Source organism: Rhyacophila brunnea, unplaced genomic scaffold (genome assembly GCF_057557595.1).
Source record: "Rhyacophila brunnea isolate RB1 unplaced genomic scaffold, BYU_Rbru_1.0 scaffold_19, whole genome shotgun sequence".
NCBI lineage: Eukaryota > Metazoa > Arthropoda > Insecta > Trichoptera > Rhyacophilidae > Rhyacophila > Rhyacophila brunnea.
The window spans coordinates 11179973-11204875 of record NW_028232848.1 but is presented as its reverse complement, the minus strand read 5'-3'; the positions used below and the strand labels follow the sequence as shown (position 1 = coordinate 11204875).

The 24903-nt window shown below is 31.1% G+C and overlaps 1 protein-coding gene across 4 annotated transcripts in view; it reads left to right on the top strand.

Annotated features, from left to right (window-relative positions):
- LOC147072754 (gonadotropin-releasing hormone receptor-like) overlaps positions 1–24903 on the top strand; it is a 397212-nt gene that overhangs the window by 206908 nt on the left and 165401 nt on the right. Inside the window, exons 1-2 of one of the 4 annotated variants that reach the window (XM_085946171.1) lie at positions 8275–8515; positions 9181–9850. In XM_085946171.1, the coding sequence (XP_085802297.1) occupies positions 9254–9850 (597 nt within the window). In that variant the 5' untranslated portion in view covers positions 8275–8515; positions 9181–9253. Of the gene's footprint in view, positions 1–8274; positions 8516–8796; positions 9851–24903 lie in introns of those variants that run through there. The other 3 variants (XM_085946174.1, XM_085946172.1, XM_085946173.1) reach the window with 3 other exon arrangements.

The following is a 24903-nucleotide window of genomic DNA, read 5'->3' as shown; positions in this document are numbered from 1 at the left end:
TTGATCTTTCCAAATATAGCATAAATGTGTCGCTACATTTCAAAATCAGCCAAGTTCATAATAGATGAATAGGAGAAAAACAGCTTTTTGTTTTCTCAATTACACAGTCACAAGGGTGAAAGTTTATATTATTTCGAGTATAGAATATTTAAAATTAATAAATTCCACATTTTGATAATGCAGGAATGTTAGAAAGCAGTAGTTCTTCAGCAATTCACAAAAATGTAAAAAATACCTAAAGGTGGACTTGGCTGAATTTGAAATTTAGCGACACAAATATATAAATAGGGATCATGCGCACTTTACTGGACGCCAACCAAGGTTTTGTAAAGTTTCTCATGAGACACACTCAGCTCAATTTTAAAGGTTTTAGAGAAGATTTAATATTGAATATAAAATTGAAATAAAAAGTATCAAAGTGCATTTTATAGCTTCACTTGCCATTCATTTCTGATCATTTATACCATAAAATAACTATAAATAAATAAGAAACGATATAATTGCAATAGGTTTTAATATAACTATTCCGCAAAGCTATCCATAACTCTTATAAGAACGACCGGTATAAAAACTTTGAGAAACATACGTTTCTGCTAGTGAGAATAATTATAGAATATCGGTCGTATGAAAATTTTATATAGCATATTTTATTTTGAGTGACATGTTGTCAAGAATCGATATGTGTCATTATTAATTATTAGAAAGCAGAACAGGGATGGCGACATTATATCCCATGTGACTTAAAAAATCGCCATGTTATTATTTTATAAATTATACAAGAATATAGTACCTATATAATAAAATGTGTTACATAATGTTATTAAATAAATCACAAACTTTGCATAAAATAATCGACATATTATTATGATCTCAATTTAGATTATTATATTAATATCGTTGGAATATTGTTTTTTTTCCAATTCAGCTTAGATTGTTTGTGGTTTTATTTCATTTTTCGTTGGTAATTTAGAAATTGAATTATTAAAGATCCAAAATAAGTTTCGTATGAAAAGAAAATGAATAATTCAATAAGAAAGAAACGATTGGGGAATTAATAGTGAAAATAAATCAGTAGAAGAAAAAATATGGAATATTTTATATTATAGGAATGGAATTCTTTATCGATCACATTATTTAGTTCTTCCAAGCACATTTTTGACTAAAATCTGTAAAAAATATATACGATAGCATTATTTAAAAAAAAATATTCGATGTTTGTTGTTATAAAAGTAGAATATATAATAACTTAAAAACACATAAAATGACATATAATGGAGAAAATCATTTTAAATGAAATGTATTTAAGACTAAAATATGCCTAGGGTAGTCTGCAGTGTTTCTCAACGGTTGTTCGCAGAAATTTTCTGGTGGTCCACGAATTTTTGGCGACCAAATGCTTATTCTAAAAATTCCCGTGCACCTATTTGTTTGTGTATCGTGTCTTATTTTACAACATTTTTATTAGGTCGTATTCTTGATTGTCCGGTGGTTGTTTATCCAGTATAAATCTTGCAATCGGTTTTTTACTAACTTCCCGACTAGCTAGACATTTGAAACTTTTAGAATATATCAGACACTATGCCAATGCATTTCTTTAGTACTTTTAGACATCTTTAAGTAGAATTGAATTCATTTTCAGTTAATTCTGGTTTGTATGAAAAGTTATTTCGGGAGAAATCCGTAAAAAGTAAAACACTATTATTGATGGCTAGGGGGTCTGAGGTCAACTAAATTATTAATATATAAGTGCGTTACTATGGAAATCAATATGAAATGTCAAAATGACATTTCAGTATTCTATGTTTATTCAGTATTTCTATCAAGTACATTTTTTTTTATCGTTTAAGCTAGTCAAGTTAAGTTTATATGATTCAACAGAAAATTTTAAAACGTTGTATATTAAAAATTCTTTTTATCTTTTAATTATTTTTAAATATATGTATGGTTTTATGTGACAAAATTACCTGCGATCGGACGTTATTATACTCATATATATCATATTATAAATAATAATTTTATTTCTGCGTTAACGGTGCTCAAAACGTTACTCCCATTTGCAGTGGTCCACAGGTGTAAAAAGATTGAGAAACACTGATCACTATAAAGTATTTATATACAAATGAATTACATTTTTTTGATTAATTCTACATTTCAGGTAATCAACTCCCCTCAAAATTAATGAGAAGTCGATCATTTCGACAGTAATTAATATCACTAACTAACATTGTAGATAATTGAAGTACATACCAAACTACTCTGGCAAATTATGTCGCTTCAGCCTAATTGCTAGAAACCGTGACATATTCCATCAGTAAAACAAGATAATTATCTTTTGATATAACCTACTTACTCCAGGGCACGGAATGTGACGTAGCATATGCAACAATCGGCGTCGCAAAAAATATGTGTGATTTTAATTAGGCTCCGAGATACTAAATTAACTCGTTGATTTTTTTTTAATATGTAATAAAGTTTAAATTTTTTTCTTATTTATTAAGGTAAACAAACAGCTACATCTATTACAAATATGTTTAAAAATAGATTAGTAAAAATATATTGCAACCAGCAAAGTTTCCATATATAAATTATAATATAATTAAACCTAATAAGATATAAAGTAAGAGAGTAGGAAGAGCATAAAATATAGAGAAAGTACATAAGATACATGAGAAAGAATATTAAATAAAAAAAAAAAATTTTTTAATACATAAGTATAGGTATTAACTCTTCTTCTTCTTTCGACCATGTCCGATCCTAATAGGATCATATGGGCCTCCACAGAGTAAAGGTTTTTATTAACAGATTTTGTTTTTTACGAGAAATGGATGTCAGCCACTTGCTCAACCTATTAGGTCCATACCCTGACAGACACAAATTGAAAAACAATATGTGTACTTGCCAGACCCAAGATTCCAACCTAGGACCCACGGCGTTATAGTCCAACGATTAAGCCGCGCGGCCACCGTGAGTGTAATAGTATAGGTATACATATTATATTATATTATATATCATTTGTATTAAAAATTATTAAAATTTAAGCATATTATGATTAATCTAAGATAGAACGGAAGAAGAGAATAATATGAAAGGGAAAAAACATACAATAGCGCGTTTAAACGAAACATTTATGAATTATTGAAAGGATCAACGGTGGAGAACTGCATATTGTAATTTAAATAAGAGCGCCGAATAAAAAAGTTTTGTGCATAATAATGACATGCTACAACTGACAGCTTGGTTTCGCGTAAATTTTGATGGACAATGGAAACCCACTCTTTCGAGTAGATTTGGCGAGTCAACAAAACCCATAATAATTTTGAAAATAAAATACTGATCAGGTAGAGAACGTCGACTTTCTTAAGATGGCAGTATCATTTCTGTCATTACTTAATATGGAATGATGGAACGAACTTCGAAAACCTTTGAGATATCGAGATGAAATATTAAATTAGTACTAACAATGTAATTTATAGGCTGTAAAAATTGGTCCAATATTTTTGGAATTACTATATCTATATTCTATACATCTATATATTCTATATTATAGAGTAGTGGAATTATACTTCTGAAGAAACAGAAAAACAAAATTTAAAACAGTGTATTCTGCGCATATTATGTATAATGGTAACAGTCAAAACGCTGATCAAAAAGCAAGACATAGATAGACGGATTTAGTCTATATTGATGTAATGTATAAAGAAAACTCCCACATCTATGAAGACAACGTATTTACCATATTATATCATAGATTTTTATTTAAATATATTATAAACTATCTTCCCTTATCTATCTATCGATTCAATGGGTAACGATTTCTCTTATCTTAGAAACTGGTATCTTTCTTCTGCACATAAGGTTACATAGTTATTTTAAAATTATTTTTCTGGTATAATTCTAGTATTGTTTTAAAAGGAGCACAGTTATAAATTTTACAATCGGAACTAAACGTAGCGAATATTATAAACATATATAGGTACGTACTGTGTTTCCAATCTAATCACTCGTAAAATCACAATTATTATTGTTTTAGAACTTCTCCACATGTAAAAATTACAGTAGAATATTATAAAAGGTGACTTTTATCACAAATTACTGTTTCAAACAAAAGTTAAGTTCATATATGATTTCCGTGGAAATATAGAAAATATAAACGTCTATTAATTACTTTAGAGAATGAAAATTTAAAAAAAAAACAATGCGCTTATATACTACATAAGTATAGTATAATGGACACTTTGTAACTGCGATGGAGGTGTTTATATAGGTTAAAAAAACTATTTAACTGTAGACACGTAGAAAATACTCGTGTCCGTATACTTTTACGTATGCAGTTCACACTTCAGCGTGAAATTTAGTATCGGAAATATATGGCTGTGTATTAAAGACTGTCTAACCTCCTTGGGTCGTATAGTAATGACATAAAATGTCTATGTCATGTCTACCCACGGTGGCCGCGCGGCTTAAGCGTTGGACTATCACGCCGTGGGTCCCAGGTTCGAATCCTGGGTCTGGCAAGTACACATATTGTTTTTCAATTTGTGTGTGAGTCAGGGTATGGACCTAATAGGTTGAGCAAGTGGCTGACATCCATTTCTCGTAAAAAAACAAAATCTGTTAATACAAACCTCTACTATGTGGAGGCCGATATGATCCTATTAGGATCGGACATGATCGGATGGATGGAATTAAAACACGGTTCTTATCGGTTTACATTTTATAAAAAGTCAGCAGCAAACAAATTTTGAAAATAGCTAATATTATACTGAATTATTTGTTAGGTTAGGTTTGCATTCTTGAATTCATGAATTTTGCCAAAATCAGCTATGAAAATTGATTCTTATAAAGTTGGAGACCTTATAGTATATTATGGTCATCTCTTTCCAATAAGAAAGCTCACGGCGAACTGTGCCACGGTGAAATATTTTACGTACAATTTACATGTAACCTAAAATACTACACTCATTGCAAAATTTATACATGAAATGGCCGGACTCCTTGAATTCGTAAGGGCGAGAAATCGAGCCCTATGCGCTCCGGGTAGATAAATGTACCTATTCAAAATTCAAATCATTATATTAGCTCTACTTATTACTAAGTAATGATACAATGGATTGGAAATGATTGATTGGATGTTGGAGTGCGACACACTCGGGCGGCATGATTGAGGTAGCGGCAAAGTACGTTGTTTTTAAATAATGTATATAAAAGTACGTACTTAGTAAGACAAATATTTATGTTAATAAGTGAATTAATAAGTGAATACTAGATTAAACAAATTGACGATAAAAAATATTCTTCTATTTACAAAATATCTAAAATTGTGTATGGTTTAATGCTTTAATGGCATAATTTTAGATATTTAATTAATAAATGAAAAATGAATTTTGACTTTTATCTAATATAACTTGGATTTAGGGTTTAATTGAATTTAAAAAAATGTGAATTTGTTACATATTTAATTCTTCAGTTACGTTATTATTACATTATATTTATTTTTGTGGTCATATTTATTATTAAAATTTAGTTTATTTAGTTTTCAATTTTTTTAACCTTTGTAAGACAAATATACGTTAATAAGTGAATACTAGTCTACAAATTGACGATAAAAAATATTCTTCTATTTATAAAATATCTAAAATTATGTGTGGTTTAATGGCATAATTTTAGATAATAATAAATATGTGAATATTTTTTGACTATTATCTAATATGACTTAAATTTAGGTTTTAATTTAATTTAAAAAAATAACAAACACTATCTACATCAGTGGTTGGTAACCTTTTGAGAGACTGGGTAAAAAAAATCAATTTTGAAAAAAATATTTGATTAATGGGTAAATGCTTCAATCGCTTTCAGACATATACATGTTCCAATGTACTTCCGTGTAACGGAGGTACTCATCATCAAGGTACTGATGATTTTACATTTTTTTTTTTATATTTACAATTACTTACAATATAATATATCGTCACCTCTATACGACAACTAGATAATTCTGAGTTGGTCATTGTTGGGAAAATCAAATTTAAACTTTATTTGGTTAACATAAATTGAAGCTATAATTATTATTTAAAATAAAAATAGAAAATATTGTGCTTGTCTAATTGGGAAAAATTAAATACATAATATTCAATAATTGTAAAAAAAAATATTTTTTAAAGTGTCTAATAATTTCAAACACAAAATTAATACAGTTCCCATTAACTTCTGACTTACCTTATTTCATCATTTGGTAAAAAAGGAAAATGTAGAATCACATTCCCTATTGCTATCTCAAAAATAGTGAAAATCAAATTATCTAGTTGTAGTATTGAGGTGACAATATTATGTGGGTGGCAATTCTTTTTAATTCTAAATAATTAAAAGTATTTTCTGAGTTCAAACGCATTTTATTTTATCTACATAATTCGTTGTGCATAGAAATATAATATCTAAAATATCCACGTTTGTATATTTCCGATTATTTAATATAATATTCTAACATAATCTTGGATTTTTGTTTCTCTACGGAAACATTGAACATACTATACAGATGTTCTAGGTTTGAGCTAGACTTGGCACTATGGCATGGGATCATATTTCTTCAGTGTTTTTTTTTCATACATACATAGTTTGCATACCATTACCTCGACATAATAATGTTTACTTACGGCTTGGATTCGAAATTTTCAGATATGAGATTCGAACCCGAGACCTACGACTTCGGAAGCAGGCATTCGGTTACTCAGCACGCTAAAACTGACCATGAAAAATAATTTTAAATGGAAAAATATTGGACATCCCAATTTTTGCAAACAGCATAATAATATTAAAAATAACGACAATGCCACTATGAATGTACGAAAGTCAAATATTTTAATAAATAAATGTTTCTTTACTTTTACGCTTCTATATATGCAAAGGAATGTGGGATTTGAATAAAATGGTACCTACCTAATTTATCATATTCATTACATTTCGGTCTAAAAAAAAATCTAAAATATATTTCGTGTCGGCTTATAATGTCGTGAGTCCCGGGGTCTGGCAAATCCACGTGCTATTTTTTCAATGTGTGTTTCAACACAGATTATGGACCTAATGTCGACCATGTAGAAAACATTAATTTCTAATAAAAAAATAATCTATTAATACAACCTCTACTCAGTAGAGGCCCATTTATGAACCTCTTAAGATCGAACATGGTGACGTAATGTAATTGCACATAGTTTTATCATTTGAAAATGTCCCATGCAATTGGTCGAATCCGGTCCTGATAATTATTGAACTATATACCTAGATAACTAAATATTGTGTTTTATTTTCAAAATTTATGAACCCAGTAAAAACACATGTATTTACCTAACAATAAAACACGTTAAGTCAGAAGATGAAAAAATGTTTCTTATTGATATTTGTGAATAGCGTGTTTGAGTTTTTAAAACTCAACTAAACCTTGCATAAACCAGAATAGTTTATGTATGCTATGGGCGATCCAGAAAAAACATTTTTTCAGTCATATTTAATTGTTTTAAAAATATTCTTCTATTTACAAAATATCTAAAAATAATGCATGATTTAATGGCATAATTTTAGATAAACCAATATTTTTTTACTATTATCTACTATGGCTTGGATTAAGCAGAGTTTAATTGAATTTAAAAGAAATAACAAACGCTAGGTATATGTGTATTGTAATCTTAATTCAATGATAACAAATACGTTCGACTGACAAAGTGCAGTGTGCACTATTTATGACAGCCTACCTCCACCCTTTGCCAATGTTGAATACCATATGATTTTTTTAGGATCTGACTTTTTCAAAGTATTATATTCAGTGAAGCATAACATTTTGAATAAAAAAAAAATCTAATTTTAGCTGATTATTTTGAACTGTAAGCAATTTCTTACACCACACCGTAACATGTAATAATATCTCAAATGAAATTACATGAAACGTCAGTTCAAGAGATTATCTCAAAACGGTTTGACAGTTCTTTTCCTAAGTTGAAAGATTAAAAAAAATATTTCCCTGACTGAAAGAAATATTATGACTTAATTATTCATTCTGCAAACACAGCTGGAACGTTGCCAAAATTCTATCTACACACAGCACTTTTCATGAGTTAATTTGCTCCACTATTTAGTGAGTGTTTACAGTTCGCGGATCCTCGCGCGTCGCACTATTGATTTGTGTGTATTAATTTATTTATTATTGTTTGTAAATTTTCACCTCGCTAATACAAGTTCACCGTGTTGTAACGAGTGTTTAATTTTATTCTATTTTCTTTGTTTCAGATCTATTTTGCGCGCGCCACAAAGACGACACACTACTAAAATAATAATAAAAAGTGAAAAAACAACTCCTGCATCAGTTGTATTCAAATTTAAAACCAAAGTGAAAGTGTTTAGTTACAAAATGGACAATGCTATATATTCTACAGTATTAGCCACAATATCAAAATACTTAGTTAATTACAAAAGTGTTTCTAATTATTTTTTTCGTGGTGCGACAATAAATTACACTTAACTTGATTAGGTAGCGTTGTATCAGTCAAACTTAATTATTTTTGTTTACTGTATCTTCGTAACCAATCTGTGGTCATCTAGCATCTTGCGTATTTCTGAGGTCACTAATAATCTAAGATTCACGTATTTCTAGACAATTCCAAAATTTTTTGGTATATTTTAAAGTCTTGACCTTATAAACAATTTTTTGATTCAAATAACAGGATCAGAATATTAAGTAAAAGATAATAAACATTTTTATTATTTTTTAAAAAAATCAATGTTTATTTTAATATAAATATTTCTTTCCCTAAAAATGTTAGAATATTACAATTTATTTACAATTAATGTTGAAAAATAATTTTAAATATTGTGAGGTGCTGGCAAAAGTTGGTAAGTCATAATTTAGGTATTTAGAGTTAACAGCCGATTATGTATATAATATATAAGTACTTACAAATTTTTATACTATAAAAATAGTATTCAAGACCATACGATGTATTGAACATGCACATAAAGCACAAAGAAATTAGCAATATGACGGATTTTATAAGGCATGTCAAACTTTCAGAATGCGATTACTCCATAACATGATTTCGAGACTTACCAATTTTTGGCAGTAACCCCGCGATTAATAAAATTGTGGTTTTATGAAAATAAATAAATAATGGCTGTTTAATATAATATTTTTCATAGTTATGAAGGAAGAAAAATTAATGGAAAAAAATAGTGAATAATAAATAACGTAAAGGAAAGAAGCCTATCCAAAATGGATGTGGGCTCGAGTGGAACAGAGCTCCTCTTGGGAATAGAGGAGTGCGAACACCTTAAAAATAATGGAAGCTTCACTGAAGAAATATCCTTAAACTACAGCGTCTCAGGATTGCTATTTGAAAACAGTACAATCATTTGTCTGGATCATGCCCCAGTTCGAACAAGAGCTGCCTTGATCAGGGCATGCGTCCTGGGAGTGCTGGCAGTGTTGAGTCTTATCGCCAATGCTGCTACAATCTACAGTATCAGACGAAGCCAACGCGCGCGAAGGTTCTCAAGGACTTCCTGCAGTGCGATTTACAGTTTAATCCTTCAGTTGTCCGTGGCTGATTTGTTGGTTACTGTTTTTTGTCTCGCTGGGGAAGCGGCGTGGAGTTATACAGTGGCTTGGCTAGCAGGCAATGTTGCCTGTAAGATCTTCAAATTCTCTCAGATGTTTAGTTTGTATCTGAGTACTTTTGTGCTAGTTTTGGTTGGTGTAGATAGATTTGTGGCTGTGAGGTTTCCTATGAAGAATCTTTCGACTGGGAGCAGAGGAACTGGACTCGTCGCTATTGTTTGGGTGCTGAGTGCAGTCTTCAGCATACCCCAGGTAATTAAGTATTTTTTTTTATAATATTATACTTAACTTATTTACTTCTCCCATAATGTGAGACAGTTATTAAATAATAAATCGTATGAACCAATGCTATATTGTGATCGTGATTAATTTATCACAGCAGAGTCAGTTTATTTATTTTTTAAACGTGTGCCTTTAAGCAAGATAGATTCAAAATAAAACTTCTGTAGGCTTATTTTTTTTTCAAGGGTAAGAGAGCGTATCGTACTCTCGAGCCCATTTCAATAAGTTAAAAATCAATTTCATAGTCGTGCATAAATATCGGTTACGTGTAAATTGTACGCAAAACATTTCACCGTTTCACAGTTCGCCGTGAGCTTTCTTATCGGAAAGAAATGACCGTATAGGTATTATACGGTCTCCAATTTTAATAGATTTAATATGAACATTAATTCAATTTTCATAGCCGATTTCGAAAAAATTCATGAATTCAAGAATGAAAACCTAACCTAACCTAAGATAACTTAACCTAACCTAACAAATAATAATAATGTAGTAGGTATATCGACTATTTTCAAAATTTGTTTGCTGCTGGCTTCCTGTAAAGTGTAAACCGACAAGAACCGTGTTTTATTTAAACATGAATTTGATGTCAGTACTATACGACCCAAAGAGGTAGGACGGTCTTTAATATACGGCCATATATTTCCGATACAACATTTCACAGTGAAGTGTGATACGGCGAACTGCATACGTACAAGTTTCCGGACACGATAAATATCATAATATACATTTCTTTGTCGAATGTGTAAACTACTATCGAAATTAATGTGTTCAGTCGGGTCCGACTTTAAATGATTTACCTAGTAGGGTAATACCATATCAAATCAAAATCAAAAGCTATCTGTCACTCACCGTAAAGTGCCATAAGTCTTATTTTGACAGTACGTATTGTGTCATAAATTTTAAACAGAGCTCACATGATTTTTGGATAGGATCCTAATAAACCGGCCGCACGTAGGTACTCAGTGAAGTTAGTTGTGATTTAATTGATGGTTTTAATCATAACTAAAGGGTCAACATTTTGACGTTATTATATTAGATAAGTCAAATTGAATTAAGTAATAAATATTGTTAACCATAAATACACAATAGTTTCAGCTGAAATTTCATAGACTTAGACAAATGAAATACTTATGTCAAAATGTCAAAACATTATAATGCATTAGCAATATTTTTACGTGAATTTCTGATCTTCAAAATAACATTTTAGTTTGTATCTCAGACTTAAATGGACAATTGAATCAACTTAAAAGATAAGTTTTTTTGATATAAAAGTTTTTACTTGGCCTTAATATTATTATTTTCATGGTTATAAATTCTCGTCTTAAATAATAATTGAAATCACAAACTTCTCTTTTTCATTTATAATATTATATTATTCACTTAGAATAAAAACAAGTAGGTACCATTACTTAGTAAAATTTTAAATCGTTTTTCTACTAATGGCGTCATATTATGTATTAGTATACATGTCATATCATATTAGGAAAATGTACAATTAATCACCCAGTATTTTTAAAACGTGTAATTTTCCATCTGAAAAGCAAACTAATGGCATTTTACATGCATGTCAGAGATATTTATTGCCTCCATAAATAACATCACATTTAAGCTTAGGGAACAGAAATGATGTGTGCAATAAATGAAAAATAATTGATATCTGAATATGAAACCGATATGTTGATAACATAATAATATTACGTTCACAAAACTATACACGTGCTCCATTAGCAGTACCTGTGATTAAGTGGGTAAAGCTTTCGATTTGCTTTTAATAAGCTAACAGAAGCTTTTACGCGAAAATTGGGAGATCGGTATATTGTCATTATATAATAATTAATTACATCATAATATGTGGTTTGAGTCATATTCTGAGATAATTGAACAAAACTAATCGTAATATGATATATTATATTTTTTTTAATGTTTTGTAGATCATAATCATATATTAATATTTGATAATCATATAATTATTATGTAATAGAAAAATCGTAGATTTTTCCATGTTTATATCACATATCTTTGATTAATTCTATATGTACCGTCTTGAATACGTTGAATCATATTATTATGTTAACATGCTCGATTTTATTTGGTGATTTTATTTTTTTATTTGATTCCACACTTTCCACAAGTAATATTATAATATAGATGGTAGGGAGAAAAAATGCGTATCACGTAGTATGCATAACAGCTTATTTTCGTCAAAATCTCCACGTAGGAGGTATTTAATATACAAGGACGATATTCCACTTACGTGAATGTAAATAATTAGAGGAACTATTTTCCTAGGTATATTTAACTTACAAGATAAAATTATTTACATTCATAGTAAGTATCATTTCCCACTGTATCTGATGTACTACTATAATATACTACAATGCAGTGGCGAAGGATGACTTTTTGAAAGAGGTAGGCTGTGGGAGTAACCATGCTTGTCAGATATATTTGCGGGAAATAAGAAGATAACCCATTATTACCTCATGAATAGGTACGCTAAAACGAAGAAATTTCAAAAGCTTGATTGGTTTGTTATAATTAATTCATTAAAATAAGCAATTAGTTTGAATTATTTATGTATTTTCCTAAACATTTATAAACGTAACATATGCTCAAAATATATTAGGTACCTATCATCTATGAAAATATCCGTTGTTACATAATATATATTATGTTCCATAACAATTTATAATTTAACCCGTAAAACTAGACATTTCAAAATACTTCTATATTTAAAACACAGACTTCGGTAGGTACAATATCAGATATCTAAATTGTCTAATGAGTAAACTAATAAATAAATAAAAATCACAAGATAAATTATTTTATATTTTTAACAACAATCAAGACATATTTATGTGATTGAATCCCATAGAAATTGGTTTTTTCAATTATCTTCTTATTAATTATTTTGAATAAATGTGCTCTCGCGATGTAAGCGCTAACGAAACAGCTTGTACATTTGTATGCGGGATGCCAGAAATTTTGAAATAATGAGAAAAATACTTCATATTGAAAAACCCGTCGATTCACGCGAAAATAATCCTATACAATATGTGAAGCGAAACGCGGTGCTCTCTATTTTTTTTAAGCTTTCGAGAGATGCCATAGATGGTGCTTATTGAAATATGGGAAAAGATCGTAAAATTATGACAATTATAGGATAGATGTCTTTGAGCATATTGAATATATTATTATATGTGATTATATACCGAAATACGTCAACATGAAAATAAAAATTATTTTTCTTAAGAAGGTAGGCTTTAAATAATCGCCTAGTATGGAGTCTTCGCCACTGCTACAATGACTAAACTTAATCTATTCTATTTTTTGGAAAATGTTACTTATTCTAGTAAAGTAATTAATTTAATTAATGTTTAAGATAATATTTCTCTTACACAAAAGTAATGATTAACTGCTTATCTGAACGAACAGCTCTCAAATTGAGTGGATCAACAACTACGTCAACTTCGGATAACAAATTTCAATTGACAGTCTTATGTGTGACGAGATGTGCACACGTAACTAAACTGACATGGAGTGCATTTGGGCGTTTGAATGATATCTTCAAAAGTAATCTCGCATTGTGTCTTAAGCGTAAATTAGTGTTCAACCAATGTGTGCCACAAACGCTCACATATGCATGCAAAATATGGACTCTTAATGTAAGAGAAATCCAAAAATGACGAGTACGGAAAGATGCATATTGGGCATAACGAAGATTAAAAAAGACAAGTTATCGTATTATATGAAATAAGCTCGCAAAGATACCGCAAATTCTTTATTTTCAACCTTCATACATCGCAATTTAAAGGTTTGCAAGTTTATTGAAAAAACTGTTGTAACTGCTGTTAAGTCAAGGATCACAATAAAAATAAAGCCAACAAATTTTGAATAGGTAGAATAGGATGTTTGTAAAAAAAACCTATCACTAATAAATACAATCAATAGGTGTATCAAAACCCTAATGATATATCATTAAATAATAATCAATAAAATACTACATCCAAGAGGTATAAAATCGTCAATACTAGAAATTTAATGGAATTAAGTAATGAGTATCAATAATACCTACCAGAAGATGTCAAAAGGCAAAACCCGGCTCGCAAAAAACGACTCAAATTGAAAAGTACAGAACTGAAATCCGTTAGAATTTAAATTCAAATTCCATCAAGTACCTTCGGTCGATAGTATTAATAGGGTCTAGGACGATTTGGCGCCGGGACAACTGGACGCCACGCAATTCGAAAATAAATAGACGTTAGGTACTTGTAGGTACAAAAATATTTTATATTATTATTTATATTTAAATTATTATACTCGTATTATGCTATAATAGTTTGTGAGAATTTAAATATGCACACATAAATAATGATTTAATCATGCATATGTTTAAGTTCCAACGAAAAAAGAGTTTTTATTTTTATATAAAGCCTTAGGCATGATAATTCTCAATCCGCAATAAAAAAAACATTATGTTAAGACTAAAATGAATTAAAACTACTAAAACGACAGTGCGGCATCCAATTGTCCTGGCGTATAGTTGTCCCATTCCCTACTAATATTATAAATAATAAAACTATTTTGAATATTATTGATATGCCATCGAAAATAAAACGTGTTTACTATCATTAAAAGACAATGTGGATAAAATCAATGCTTTGAAAAGAGGTGACTGAGAAAGTTTTTTGTCGCGTCGATATTTAGGCATCCTGTTTGTGATACCCTGCTTTAGACAGATATCTAAGTTTAATATACCTACATTAAACATCATAATCTGTTTTCTCTTTCATTTGTGTATTAAAATAGTCCGCAATTAAACTGTCAGGCATGTTGACACTGTCATAAGTAACACAGCAAGCTTTTGGTATCAAAAATAATTTCTAACATTTGCCAAGTATAAAATGCACAATTTCCAGAAAGCTCTCGGTGAGCTTTTATAAGGGCTCATGCGTCGTCGTGAATTAGTAACGTGTCTTCTCGTATAATATGAGGTCTTTACTTAGTACACAATTATAAATGTTCGTATTTAGTTAAATTTGCCCCAGTAACTTAGCTTGTTTGTAAATTTAAACACGTTAGAATAGAACTTATATGGATGTTCAAAGTTTGACACAATGGTACATGTTAGAAACATAGTTACATAATATATATGTCTTACTTAAAAGGTTCAAACTTATTATTATTATTTACTCTTTGTGGTGGTTTTGCACTTCTAGTATTCTGAATATACTTTAAAGATATCAAATAAAGAAATTGTAACCTTTTTCTCTGCTTTTTAATCATTTTTTATCAGTTTTTCTTTTTATAAGCTGACATAATTTGAATACGCCTCATGCATGTATAGAGTTGGGTATTTCCCGAAAAAATCTCAATCTCGAGATTCGGGATTTCCAGAAAAGAATTCTCGAGATATCGGTAAATTGAAGAAAAACCTGTAAAATCCTAAAATCAGTGTAAAAACAGACAAATTCGAAAAAATATGATTTTTTTTTTAATATTCATGTAAGAAGACAAACAAAATAGATGTAGGAAAACAAAAATAATTCAAAACATTACTTATTAAAATAGACTTTCAAAAAACACAGACTGTCAATCACTGCGTCTGACAATCGCGTACGCTTTTGAGACACAAAATTGCCTGATGTTGCAAAAATTGCGCTCATTTTGAAGCCAATTCATTGTGTTAAATGCTCCGATCAGTCTTTGAACGTTTTGTGTTTTCTGTCCACTTTTTCCATATCGTTTTCAAAATCGTTTTTTCAATTAATATTTGATAATGAAGAAATCCCGAATCCTGAGAAAAGATTCTCGAGATACGAGATTTCCCGAAATGTTAAAAATTTAAATTCTCGAGATTCAGGATGGAAAATCTCGAAAATTTCTCGAGAATTCCCGTCGTGAAATTCCCAAAACCCAACTCTATGCATGTCATACTAAAAATATCTTTTTGTTGAAAAAAATACGACATCCTATGGGACTTGACGGGGTCGTGACAAAATGTATATTTAACCTCTTTTTGTTGTATCGATATAAATAAGCACAAATTCAACAATGTAAAGCACTTTACAATAATAATTAATAGTAGATTGACGATATAACTTCAATAAATAATCTGGTTATTGTTATTTTTTGTAATGGCTGCGAATAAATACAGCTTACATATAAAAATATATTCAACTCTGAAAAATAAACAAATAGCGACAAAATTAGAATGGATTCAAAGGGAGCGTGAAATATTATAGTGGGTGTATATCGAGGCGCGAGAATGTTGCCATAAATTGAAAATTATTACATCGATAAATAACATTTTACTGTACGGTAGCTAACAATGCATTTATATTTAAAACAATCTCTGATAAAATATATTAGGTTATTGTTAAATAAACCAGCGCAAAGCGAACCGCTGTAATAATAATACTATACAATGTCGTCGTTGCGCGAATGCGTTGTGATCAGCAGTTTTATACTTGTGTTGAGATTTCATTTTAAATTTTTGCGTTATATCGCTATTTTTGACATACAAATTAACAAAAACCTAGTACAACTTAGCTTAAACCAAGAATAAATACATACATAATTGATTGCTTTGTGTTTAGATTTGTTTTTACGTTGTTACCAACACACTAATACACCTTGTCAAGCTATTTAGTATTGTCTATGCTATGGAAAGTAGTTGACCAAAACATCTCGCTTGTTTTTTAATTGTATATTTTTAGACTAAAAAAAATTAAAACAACGAACAGACTTCTCCGCGAATGCAGAGTGATAGCTCACCCGAGTATCTAGACCTTATTATCTACTGTCTAACAAGAACTTCTTGTCCACGTGTTAAAACTGTGAACTAACCATCCCCTCCAGTGGAGCAATATGAGACTTCCGTTTTCAAATGAGAAATGCCCTCAAATTTCTCATTTTATTTTACGCTCCCGTGGTGTACGAATCTATTAATTTACCTAATTTGAAGCTTTATTTAAAACAAAAATATATCTAAAACGATCAATAATGATGTTACGATTATTTTTACTAAAATTTTGGTTTATTGCAAAGAAGAAAATGAGTCGCATCTATAAGGAAAGCCGATACAATATTCATACATTCATACACTTTACCACGTGTTGCCGCCATGACAAGTACGTTAATATGTAGTGTTGCAGTACTATAAATATTTCCCCAAATATTGGGATTAATTTTTGTATATTATTATATTTGTGTGCATCGTAATCGTATTTTATTAATATTTTGATGTTCGAAAATAATAACCTAATGATGTTAACAATAATGAATTCTTATTTGTATTTACCGATAATATCTATATTGTGATCGTTTGTAGATTTGTTTTGATAAAGTAAATCACCCCATTTTTTTATTGAAGGTTAAGAGAAATTTTAACCATACTCTTAGCACACCGTGCCTATAATAAAATTCTTGTTCAATGCAAAATCTTCGAAATAAATTCACCAAACATAATCATATATCGCATCACACGCCATGACGACGCATTATTATACTGGTAATTTATATAAGGAAATTTTAACCGGATATTGTTAACAATACTTTATATTCAATAATTCAATGAAATATTACGATTTCTTCAGTATTTTCTTACAGTACATCACAAAAAAAGCCGCGGAATAGAAATTCGACGAGAAGGTTCGCTGGATATCAAATATGATGAAATATTATTTGAAAGGCTATTTTGATTCATAATGTGAAATATTTTAATGATTATTAAAAATCATGACTATGATGTTTGAGGAAGGGATGGGGTAGACATGTGCGATTCCTGTTATGCCCCTTATGTTCCTCCATTTTTTTTTACAAAATACCGAAAAATATGTTATTTATTTGCTTTCAGTAGTAAAACGATTGAAATATTTTTCAATGTATTGGTAATATATTCTAAAAGTCACTTGTCATAATAAATATTTCGTAGATAGATATCATAATTATTCTTATACTGGTTGATAATTCGTAATATTATAGTGAACATAAAAAAGATGGCAACATTGACAACTAGGTATTGATGCCAAACAACGCAATAACTGCGTAAATCATAATCGTGTTATCGACAGAATTAGGAAGTAACCGGTTATAATATATTATCTAACTCGTATGTAGTATCAGTGGCGAAGGGTGGAGGTAGGCTGTTAAGATCCGACATAAATAGTGCACATTAAACTTTGTCAGTCATACGTATTTGCTTTTATTGAACTAATACTACAATTTATACCTAGATGGTATTGGTCAGTTTTTATAAATCAATTAAACCTTGCCTATACCAAACAATAATGCTGTTGGTATGTTTTGGGTGATCAGACTAAATTATGCACACTTTTTCATTCATACTTTCAACCCTGCCTACCCAAACCATAGTAGATTAAAATATTATTCTATCTATAAAATATCCAAAATTATGAATGATTTAATCGCATAATTATAGATATTTTACAGATAGATGAGTATTTTTTGACTATTATCTATTAATGGCTTAGTTTTTGGAGAATTCAATTGAATTTTAAAAACTAACCAACACCATCTATAAATTGTAGTCATAGTTCAATGAAAACAAATACGTATGACTGGCAAAGTTTAATATTGTGCACTATCTGTCGGATTTTAACAGCCTACTTTCACCCTTCACCACTAGTTAGTATAGTTGTAACTTTTGTCGATAAATACTAGACCGGGACACACAACGAAATATAGTGAGAAAGTGAAATAAAAATTGGTGAAAAAGTACCGTTGTTTGACTCCGCTTGGCTGGAAGGATAGAGGGGTAGGTAGTCGGTAACTAGCCCTTGACCGTCGCTCTGACGCGCCCAAATTTAAATCGCCTAAATTAGTCTAAGATCACCACATGTTTCGCGCCAAAGTGTGCGTACCCGTAAAATATTGATAATAATTATTGTTACTTCAATCAATATCTATATCTGGTATCTCGTGTGTAGAGCAAAATATACTTAATAATATTCATCATCTTTACGCGATTTAGGAATATATTCCTCCGACCCCATCACAAAACAAATTGACATGCTTACAGCTCGACTATTACTCACCGATTGGCAACGAGTACGAAATTTCGTCCCACTATTGTTGAAAATTATTTGCCGTTTCACTGAAGTCCTTACAGATTGTCGTCAATCAGACTAGTTACAAAAAAGTGATTTGACATTTATAACAATTTCTGGCAGGCAGAAACCACTGGAACGACATAACACTCCATCTCTGCTTAGAGCAGCGATATATTATGATTTATTGTGGGTTTTATTTAGCACACAATAATCATCGCCAACTTTCGATAATGGATGTGGCACAAAAAGAAGATGATAAAAACAAAATAAACGCTTCGCTTTACATCTTTGTAATGTAAATAATATATCATTCCTTTTTGCCGTTAGTACGTAAGTCTTAAGCCTAGTACCCACGCACGTTCTTGCTCGACGGTTTTTCTCGATCGAGCATGTTGACTTGGAAGCATGCTCGTCGTTGCGTCCAAACAGTCGAGCAACTCGACACAAGACGCCGTGAGGTCGCACCGCCACGACTTTGACCACGAGTGACAACGAGACCACACTAGCCTTGCCGGTGAGTCCTCACTCAAAATCACTCGCGCAAGAATTACAGACCTTTAATGTTTTTCGGATAGCGCAATTATTGTTCGATGTCGAACAAAAAACCATCGAACCAGATGTTTCACACGTTGAGACATGCTGGAATCAGCGTAAAACCATCGAACAAGAACGTGCGTGTCTACTTACTATAACCCCCGTTTCAGACGGGACACCAGTGTCGCGCTCGTATAATATACATTATTATATTATAATAAGAAGGTCTTTGTATTCGAATAAAGGGGCATTTGCATTATGTTTATGAATGCCCCAGAGCTAATGAGTCAACGTGTGTCCGGTACACTTTTCCGTCGGCTGCTACATTCTCAAGCCGCCGATACACTTGTTTTTATTACCGCAGGCAGTTTTATGTTCTAATTTATAACGCGAAATCATGCATTGACTCATTAGCCCTGGGGCATTCATAAACATAATACAAAGGCATCTTTATTCTAATACAAAGGCCTTATATATTATCATATACGAGCGCGACACCGGTGTCCCGTCTGAAACTGGGGTTAGGTAACATTTGGTTCTAAAACATTGCATTTTGTTTGAAAAATTGTAAACATTGTTTCTTTATTTAAGGCGTATGTATCTCGTGATTGAACACTTTAGTGAAAATATATTCTCGTGTGTATGTAAATAATAATTAAACAGGCAGTAAGTAATGTAAGAATATATAATAATAATATATACCTTTTCTTACTGTATTTTAGTGGAAATTCCGCGTACGATTTAATTTATTATCGTCACAACAGACATCTTATCGTATAATCCGCTATCATCGGGTTACATAAAACAAATCTCGCAACTCTTCTACGGCTATAATAACACAATAAGAGTAGGTAGTATATGACAAGGGGTCTATTGAAATATAATATCTATTTAATTAACGTCTGTCTGAAGACTATTATAATTCCTCGGTTGCAAAAACTGGGTTGGTATACGTATTATGTAGGATTAGTGCAAGCATATAATATTATACAAAGAAAAACGTCCTCATCTAATAAATATTTTTAGTGTAGTACCTGCCTAGACCATTAATCAATTTTTGGAATTTTATTCTCTAATCATTATACAAAGAAAAAACGTCACCATCTAATAAATATTTTGACTGTAGTACCTACCTAGACCATTAATCAATTTTTGGAATTTTATTCTCTAATCATATTGACTGCTCAATGCATTACTATTGTAGATTCAATAAATTGGCCATGCAAATTACACAATTTGCTTCTTTAGACAAAATACGAATACGAAATTCAAAAAAGTTTGCCTCAGTTTTTAGTTTCTTTTATTTTGTTAACTCTCAATTCATGGTGGAACTGCATTATATTATTGTTTAATTTAATAAAACGCATTTTTTTGTAGTACTTATTCCACTTTCAATCAATAAATTAGGACCGGTTTCATCCGCCTCAGAGGGATATTTTCAACTCCCTTTCCTTCCTTTCCCTCTGAGGCGGACCAAACCGTTCCTAATTTATTGATTAAAAGTGGAATAAGTACTACAAAAAAATGTTTTTTTATTAAATTAAACAATCAGTTCTTAGTGAAAAGTTTACTGTTCATGCATTTATATTCTATTTACAATCTGCGGTATTGCCTAGGGGTTTAGATCCTTTTTACGTCATAAACGATTAGAACTGAAAATATAAAAATGAATAAATCGAATTATCGACAAACGGATTATTAAAATAGAATTTCGGAAACAGGTACCTACTGTAATGCCCCATTTTGGGTTCGTTCAACGGCGCATGGCTAAAGTCTCAAATATCTGCGAAACCACACCGACGCATTTTTTTAAAATGTTGTAACTTATTAATATATAAATTTAAATAGTAAAAAATGAAACAAAAAGACGAAGAATTTTAACAGAACCGTGTAAATCACGCAACGAGAGAAAGCTATCATTAAAATTTAACTTTATCGTTGTAATATACCAGATCCTGTTGGACGGGCTGGAATTTTAGAATGCAAGTAGCCGCCGGGAAAAATAGAATTTCTAATGGAAAATTGAAATCATTTTTCGTGCGCTTAGTACCAAAAGTTATATTTTCAAAGCAAAATACCCACACATTATCCTGGACTATGAGCAATGATACGTGAATTATGCATTTCTTTATTGCGATCACAGATTAAAACACAAACTTATTTCCAATAATTAATTCAACATCCTTAAATTAACATAATAATTTATTATGTAGACGATTCTATAAATATCTCAAATATTCAGTGTATACGTGTAACCATAGATGTATCCTCATACAACTGAATGAAGCATGCCTACAACAGCCGATAACTGCCGAGAAATGGCGACGCGATAAAAAAAATGCAGGGCATCACAGAGGATTTACTTTGGTCAGTATAACGTACCCATATAATATAATTTTAACGTGGAAATTTTGCCGCAAATTGATTACCAACCTGTTTCACCATACTTGCCGGCTTCACCATACTTTCATATACCATGCCGCCCCTAGCGTGTAACTAACGAAAATTTAAAATATTTAACAAGCCGTGAACAGTGATTTGATATCATAAGGTGTGAGAGGTTAAATGTCATTATAAACACTTGTATCATGGGGGTAAGGTAGATAAGTAAGATTTTCTAGATGCTTTTATTTACTATCAGCGACATAATAATATTAACCTTCTACAATCTATTAATAGCAATACACCCTGCTTACCTAATTAAATATATTCTAACCCTATAATAATTACGACTTTGCAGGAAACTGTACAAATTGACGTCAAGGTTCTAACAAACCTTTATCTTATATGTTATAATATAATATGCTCGAATTATTTAGTATATTAATAATTAGTCCGCGCGTAGACACTCAACAAACTTCTCATAAATTTACTTCACACCACCGATAATATAATTAATATAAGGCGCTGACTCAATCAGGAGCTACGGGTTCAATTCCGGTGAGGACAAAATATTTTTATGTGATTTTCTCAAAGCCTGGGTGTTTGTGATTGTTTCACTTAATTACGATAAATACACTACTGTCATTCAGCCTCTAGGCCTGTTATAGTGTAAAAAATATATATAATTAAAATTATCATCATCAGCCTGAATCTATCCACTGCTGGATGAAGGCCTCTTCAAGCTGCTTCCACTTCTCTCGGTCCTGTGCATTGCGTTGCCACGTACTTCCGCAGAAATTTATCATGTCATCGATCCAGCGGCCTCTAGGTCTACCTTGCGGACGTTTGTACTTCTTGGATACCACTGGATGACTAGATTTGTCCAACGATTGTCTCTTCTTTGAGCTATGTATCCAGCCCATCTCCATTTAAGGCTTTTAATAAACTCTATTACATCGCAAACCCTTGTCTGCTTTCTTATCCACTCATTCCTCTTTTTGTCCTTTCGCGTTATGCCCAGCATGCACCTCTCCATACCACGTTGTGCTACTCTAATTTTCTGGATCTCTCTTTTACTAAGGGTCCATGTTTCACACGCATATGTGATCACGGGAAGCACACACTGGTTGAACACTTTGCGCTTTAGGCACAGTGGAAGGTCACTTTTGAATACATTATTCAGGCGGCCAAAAGCATTCCAGCCTAGCTTTACTCTGCGAACAATTTTATCAAATATATATCCATCTATAGTATAGGTAATATCTATAGTCTATAGTAATATCTATCATCTATAGTATAGGTAACATCTATAGTATAAGCATGGCCCCCACAAGGGGGGTTGGCTTAGGAGGGGGCCGGCGTGGCGGGTCGATCACTAAAGCGAGATAAATACACACCACGAATTTGCGCTAATAATAATAAATTCGCCTGCGGCGCTATTTCACGAGTGGTATTTAATTTTATTATTATTTTTAGTGTATTTCTTGGCTATTTATCCAATACGGCGAAAGGCCGTATATTACTTGGCTATCACAAAAGGGGGTCGCGATCACTCCTTCATAATATGATACCGTACCGACAATTCAAGTTGATTAATTTAAAAATGCCAAAAATCTCGGAAAACCCTTTATTTTCCACAGATTACCCTGCAGTTTCGCAGAATACCATTTGGGGATCACTATTGTAGAACATTACACGGCTTTTAACCGTAGCGATAGGTAGGGGGCCCGCCAAACATTTTGGCATGGGGGCCAGCTTCAGGATATGGGGGCCATGAGTATAAGTATAGGTATATTACGAAATCTACTCCGAAAAGTTGTATTATTCGCATACTTTCCATATGTTTACGCTATGCAATAAAAAGTACCTATAGCGATACATTAACGGTGTGCTATAAATACGTGTAACGTTAGCGTGTAAATTTTTAACTGTTTTACAGATGAATGATCAGTGCATAGTAGGCGGTGATGGTGATTATTGAATTGAACTCAATGTTCAATTCGTTTTATTTTCCTTTATTCTTTGTTTCCTTTCAGCAACAAAATTATCTTTTTTTTTTCAAGTAAAACGCACGATAGGTACTGCAATAATAAAGATAACGCAATATTTATAGGCCATCCATGGACTGAAACCATAATATGCGGTTTCCAACCGTGTGCTATACTAAGCTTATCTGTTCTAGTCATGGAAATATATTTCCAATAAGTATATTATAAGCGTCTGATCGGATCCGTTTATACTATAGGTACACTTACACTTACAAATTTAGTGAAAATATATTTTCATGAACAAAAATCATAATTTTTAATTAACTATTTCTTTTATTCAAACGAATAATTCACAAGATTTAAAAATATATCATTCTGATTATTGAACATTATATAATTTTAGAAAAACACTAACTGAGAGTATATCACAACCAATAGAAAAAACTTTTTTTGAAAAAAGTAATCCAACCGGTCGGGAATCGAACCGGCATCTCCAACGGGTAAACGCCCCAAACTCGTCGCATTCAATCATTATGCTACGGAAGACATACTAATGACGACAATATTTAAGCTATTGGCTATTAAATACCTACCACTCAGCGCTCTTCGAAATCATGTTACTTCGGCAATCGATTTTTGTTTATTAAATCAAAGTAGGTAGCTATTTTACTATTACAAATGATTACTAACCGACGTCTAGGAATTTCTCCAATATTTTTTAAGCAACTTCTTGTACTTGCTAATAATTTTTAATTAACTATTTCTTTTATTAAAACGAATAATTCACAAGATTTAAGAATATATCAATTAGCTCTATTAATTACAACGCTTAGCCTTGTATATTTATCCAATCATTCCGCTTCTTGACCTTTCACTTTGTGTCCAATATTCACATCTCCATACCGTCTTGTGCTACTGGACAGATAGCAAAATTAGGAGGTCATTTTTGGAGCCAAAATCACTCCAGCCTACATTTGTTTTGCGAACGATGTCATATAAAGACATCTGTTGTTCTTTATATATACTCGTATTTATAATAATAAAC